Genomic DNA, 6,000 nt, shown 5'->3' with positions numbered 1-6,000 from the left:
GGGCAGAGGCGGGGATTCCGGCGCGGGCCCGCGACCCGCCCGGCCGTCCGGGGTCGGCGCTGCCCGGCTCCCGCCTGCAGGGGGCGCTGCGGGGCGGCGGCGGCGGCGGCGCGCGCACCAGCCCCGGGCCGGGGTCCCGCGCACGGAGGAGGGGGCGCGGGGGGGGGGGGGTCCTCTGGTGGCCGCGGAAACACCGAGCGTGGCCCAGGGCGGCTGCAGTCCGGGCGGCTCCCGGGGTGACGCGGACGCGTTCCTTCCCCTTCCTCCGGCCGCCGGGCCCCGCCCTCGCTCCCTTCCTCCCTCCGCCCACCTCCCCGGGCCGAGCCGCCGCCGCCGCCGCCGCCGCCGCCCGCGACGCCGTCATGTCGGCCTCCGCCGGCTCCCCTCACCCGGCCGCCAGCGCTCGCATGCCGCCTAAGTTCGCAGGAGCCGCCGCCGCCGCCGCCGTCTCCGGAGCCGCCACGCCCGCGGGCCCGGCACCGCCGCAGCAGAACGGTGAGGCGGGCTGGGGCCGGGCGCGGCGCGGGGCCTAGTGCGGGCCGGGCGGCCTGCGCGGCGGGGCCGGGTCGGGGCCGCGGCCGGGGCTGGGGGCGGGGCGGCGCGGCCCCGGGGGGCCGTGGTGGGGGCGCGGTACGGGGGCCGCGAGGGGCCACGCGGGGCGCAGATGGCGTGGGGGGGGCCCGGGAGGGGCGCGCGGGGGAGGGGGCGCCCCGGGTGTGGGAAAGCCGGGACCGAGCTAGTTATAGAAAGCAAGGTGGGGTGGGGGCTAGGGTTCCCCCCCCCCCAAAACCGGAGGCCGGGGACGGAGGAAATGGGAGCCCACGTGCGGTGGGAGCGTGACGTCCGTCCGGGGCGCGGGCCGACGAGTTGCCCCGAGCGACCCCTAGGCCGGGAGGGCCGGGCCCACCCGACCCGCGGGGACCCGGGCTCAGCCACGCGTGCGTGCGTGCGTGTGCGGTCTGGGGCGGGGGGGACCCGCACGGCGGCCTCCCGCCTTCCCGGGCCTGCCGGGAATCCTCGCTGGTTTGGGCTGTGGATTCTGAGGGTTCGAGGCCCAGCCAGCGTGCGGCCGGCCGGCCGGCCTGCCCGGCAGGACTAACTTCAGGTTGTACTCCGGTGGCGGCGGTGTTTTCCTTTTTCCTTTTGGTAGATAAAGGGGTGTAAATAGTGCTCCCCGAGCGTCACCCGTAACCCTGACCCAGTTCAGCCCTCTCAAGCCCCGTCCTCGCTGCCCTGCCGGGTTCTGTGGCTGCTGCATCTGGAGTTTGCTGGCCGTGGGTTTCGAAAAGGGAGCCAGGGGTCAAACGGATCCAAAACCAACACCTGGAGATAACGGGGGCTGTGATCCCCCCCCCCCTTCTTTCCCAGTTCCTCTCTCAGAAATAGAAAATCGTGCCAGAGTGGCTGGCTGGTTGGCCCTGTGTAAGGGGCAAGGCCCTCTCAGGCCATCGGGGCTCCGAAAGGGAGCCCGTGTCACACACGGATCCCAGGGAACTTCCACCTTGAGATCGGGGGATTCTCGCCCTCCTGCCACTCCTTTGTCTAGATCCACCTCGAGAAATTGAAAAAAAAAAAAAAGTACCACAGTTGGTTGTCACCTGCTTGGAGGCTAGGCCTTACTTCCAGCATGGGCCACTGCGACGTGAAAACCGATTTCATACTAATATTCTATGCAGGAGTATCATCTTCGGGACAGCTGGCCTCTGGAGATTTGGAGTGCTTGCTTGCTCATAGGATGGGGGAGGGGAGATCTCTTTAGCAGCTTGATGGTACTGTCGGATGAAAACCTTCAAAAGTTAATGAATTGGATTTAGAAGGCACTTTTGTTCCGTGTTAGTAAGCAAACAGCACTACTTTCTAAACGATTGACCTGATTTATCTGATTTGTTAGTCCAAATTTACTAGACTTTAATCACGTCTGTTTTGCACCTGATGCTTGTGAAAACGTGGAATTGATCATTCAGCCTGTCTTGCCTAATTTGTTAATCAAAACTTGGTTGACGCTAGTCTGATTAACCAGCTAATCCTCAGTTCTACAACCGGTGCCTTTCAAACGTGAATCAGAGGTGGAGTCTTTTCATAGTCCTTTGTCAATATTACATACTTCATTTCCAACAGTCTTAGAATAAAGGGGTTTGCTAGTGTTTTACACTTGTCCTAAAGATAAGTAAAAATATTTGACAGTAGTTTTTATTTTTATAATCTTAATATAAATTCTTGGTTACTTTTGTTTTAACAAATCCTTGTGTGCTACAGCACCACTTCCAGCTTTTTTGAGTGGTTTATTGGAGATAAGTGTCTCATGGACTTTTCTGCCCCGGCTAGCTTCAAACCAGGATCCTCAGATCTCAGCCTCCTGAGTTCATGTTCATCCACTGCCTGGCTTGGCTGACAGTTTTTCAAAGTGGCAAATGTTATTTTTTTAATTTTGGGTCGGTTGTGGGGCCTGACCTCTGGGCCTGGGCGCTGTCCCTCAGCTCTTCATTTCAAGGCTAGCACTCTACTACTTGAGCCACAGTGCCACTTCTGGCTTTTTCTGCTTATGTGGTGCTGAGGAATCGAACCCAGGGCTTCATGCATGCAAGGCAAGCACTCTACCACTGAGCCACCTTCCCAGCCCCTGCAAATGTTTATTTTAGCCTTATAACTTTTGTGGCTCCTCAGAGCTGCCAGGATGATAAATTTGTAAGAACAAATCAGTGTTTTGATTCCAAGCATAAATGATGCTTGATTTCCACTGTTTATAATCATTCCTTTTCTTTGAAGTTGCAACAGTCATTTCAACATCTGTTGCCTGGCAACCGGGGTTAGGATAGTAGATTAGACAAAACCCTCTTTTAACATGACCTGTATTTTGGTGACATTGCAAGTTGGCTCGGGCTGGGTTGGAGAGGGTTTTGACAGGTAGGGGTGGGAGGGAGTGGCTGGCTGCCTGTACAAAGAAGGTACAGCAGGAACAAAAGTCTGGGAGTGAAATATTCAGAAAACTGAAAGCAAAGGTAGGAGTGGCAGAGAAAAGCACGGTGCTGGGAGCTCAGTGGTTTCAGGGCGACCAGGATACAGAAAGGCCTTAAAATGCCATGCTCAGGAATTTGGAAATAAAGAACTAGGGTAACGTTTGCAGTTGTGGAAGGGATTAGTTTAAGTAGAGAAGCAACAAGATTAAATCTATTTTTGCTTTGTTTCCTAATTTCAGAAAGAAAATCATGAAAATCAGGTAGCTATTGGGTTTCTAATTTATTCTATAATCTTCCATTAACCACTTTGCTTTTTTGCTATTTCTGGAATTCCAGACATGGAATAGGCCAAATAAAGAGTGCAAAACACCATGGAAGACAGAACATGAAATACAGTTGATTTTTGTGCTGTTTTTGTTTTTGTTGTTGTTTTTTTGTTTGGTTAATCATGGAGCCTGAACTCTGGGTCTGGGCACTGTCCCTGAGATCTTCAACTAAAGGCTAGGGCTCTACCACTTGAGCCACTTCTGGCCTTTTCTGCTTATGTGGTGCTGAAGAATTGAACCCAAGGCCTCATGCATACAAGGCATACTCTACCATTGAGCCACCTTCCCAGCCCTGTGCTGGTTTTTAGAGCTTCTAAAACTTTCAGAATTACCAGGGTGACAGCAGTTTGTCTTTTTTTTTTTTTTTTTTTTTTTTGCCGGTCATGGAGCTTGAACTCTGGGCTTGGGCACTATCCCTGTGCTCTTCAGCTCAAGGCGAGTGCTCTATGAGCCACAGCGCCACTTCCAGTTTTCCAGTGGTTTATTGGAAACAAGAGTCTCACAGACTTTTCTGCCTGGGCTGGTTTTGAACTGTGATCCTCAGATCACAGAGTAGCTAGGATTACAGGCCTGAGCCACCGGCGCCCCACTTAGCAGTTTGTCTTGTTAATTGTCGGACTATCTGGGTCACACCTAAGGAAGTGACTTAGGGTGGGCCCCTAGATTGATTTGGGATGGGATTGGTTACCAGAAAGACGAAAACATTAGAAAGTTTGGTCTTTACCATTAACCTCTGAGAAAGAGACTCTGTGTGTGTGTCTGTGTCTGTGTGTCTGTCTCTGTGTCTCTGTGTGTTGGGCTGGGCCAGGCCAGGTGAGGATTACAATCTAAAAACACTTGAACAATAAGATTTGATGAGCTTCTGGGTTGCTGAAAAGGGGGAGATGCAGGCAGCTTACTCCCTCCTCCCAGTCCTTGTTTTGTCAATCTCCTCTACTGGCAATTCTTTGTATCCTTTCTTTTTTCTATTTACCTATCTCTATTTGTTTAGTTATTTTTGTAGTATTAGGGATTGAACCCATATCTCAGTTATGCCAGGCAAGCATTCTACCCCTGAGTTACAGCCAAAGCCCCTCCTCTCCGTACTTTTTAATATCTTTGATAGTGAACTGATAGATGTATTTCTCTAAAGTGGGGGCTGTCTCCTGGGATGGAGGCCTTTGCTTGTGGGACCTGGCTCCTACTTCAGCACGGTGGAGCAGGAATTGCTGGAGTGGGAGTTGAATTCGTTTAGAGGATGTCCAGTTGGTGTCCACTGGGGAACTCCACTCATCTCAATACCCAAGTCTTCTCTGCAGAGTTGGAGTTTTTCCCTTTTGTAAGATAATTTAGAATATTTAGAAAATATTTTTAAAACATTTGTTTTTTTCCAAGGAAATTGTAGATAGAGTCTTGAGAGGGAATCAGGAGAACAAAAAAAACCCCAGTTTGTAACACACCTAGCCCTACTTTTAGAGATGAAGTCAGGATCCAGAAAGGCTAAGTGGGTACATTTTCAATTCTGGGAAAGCCTTGCCAGAGAGGCAGTTTGTCCATTGCTTTCTCTGTCTCCAGGGCTAGAATCAGTAATGGGCAGGTTATAGGCCTTCACTAAACATTTGTCAGCTGAAGTCTAACCACTTCTCTTGATAACAAGTCCATGTCTTTCTCCATAAGAATTGTTTGTGAAAGGTGGAGTACAGAGAGGCAGAACACTTGAGTCTTCATCACTTTTACTAGTTTTCTAAGTTTACTAGCTTGCTTTGTCTCTGCTTAATGAAGATATAATTTGACTTCATTAACTATGTGAAATCTTTTCTCTTAAACTTCCTTCCTTGGAATATATTTCCACACTTCAGTTTTTCATTGAGTAAATACGGGATTATTTGTATTTCCATATAAATTTATTAGTGGAATATTTTCCACTAATATTTTCCACTTTTTTTTCCTGTGAGATTTCTTGAGATTTCTTTTAAAACTGAGTCATCAAACATAAGAGGGTAGAATGAATTAATAACCTGATAATTTTGTAGCTCCAGAATTAGTCTCAATTGACTTGAACATAAAGTGTTTTTTTTTTCCTCTTTTTCTTTTGGGGTACTACTGAGGTTTGAACTCAGAGCCTTGTGTTTGCTGGACAAATACTCTACTACTTGAACCACACCCCCAAGCATTTTTTCAGGCTGGGTTTTGTTAGTTTGCCCTAGGCTGGACCGAGATCTCTCTAGGCTGAGCTGGTGGCTGATGATACCCAGGTTAAGATTGGGATCTTGATGTTTTTCCCTAGGCTGACCTCAAATCCTGATCTCTGCCTATTGAGTGGCTGGGATTACAGATGTGAAGCCCTCCCTCACACTTGAAAGGGATCTTCTATGTGTGCCCATCCTGGGGTTTGAACTCAGAGCCTAGGTGCTGTCCCTGAGCTTTTTGCCTAAGGCTAGCATCACTTGAACCACAGCTGTACTTCAGGCTTTTTGGTAGTTAATTGTAGATAGGAGTGTCATGGATTCTCTTGCTTAGGCTGGTTTCAAACTATATCCTCAGGTCTCAGCCTCCTGAGTAGCTGGGATTACAGGCATGAGCTACCAGGGCCCAGTGGAAAGGGTCTTTTTTAATATATATTGGATAGATAATGTGGAGCACACACAGGTGGGAGGATCAAAAGTTTGGAGAACAAACGACTACCAAATGAAACCCTGTCTCAAAGTTAAACAACACCAAAAACACCCTTGCAGCAT

General features: G+C 50.4%; 1 protein-coding gene across 5 annotated transcripts in view; it reads left to right on the top strand.

Moving 5' to 3' along the window:
• The first annotated feature begins 356 nt into the window (after nucleotides 1-356).
• Nucleotides 357-6,000, top strand: part of Sec24b (SEC24 homolog B, COPII coat complex component) — a 70,436-nt gene continuing 64,792 nt past the window's right edge. For all 5 annotated transcript variants that reach the window (XM_042701708.1, XM_042701710.1, XM_042701709.1 and 2 more), the window contains exon 1: nucleotides 357-495. In XM_042701708.1, the coding sequence (XP_042557642.1) occupies nucleotides 363-495 (133 nt within the window). In that variant the 5' untranslated portion in view covers nucleotides 357-362. The remainder of the gene's footprint in view (nucleotides 496-6,000) is intronic.

This window comes from Dipodomys spectabilis, unplaced genomic scaffold, assembly GCF_019054845.1.
Source record: "Dipodomys spectabilis isolate Male_0828 unplaced genomic scaffold, ASM1905484v1 ptg000297l, whole genome shotgun sequence".
Taxonomy (NCBI): domain Eukaryota; kingdom Metazoa; phylum Chordata; class Mammalia; order Rodentia; family Heteromyidae; genus Dipodomys; species Dipodomys spectabilis.
Note: the sequence above shows the minus strand (reverse complement) of the source record. Positions and strands in the feature narration are given on the sequence as shown.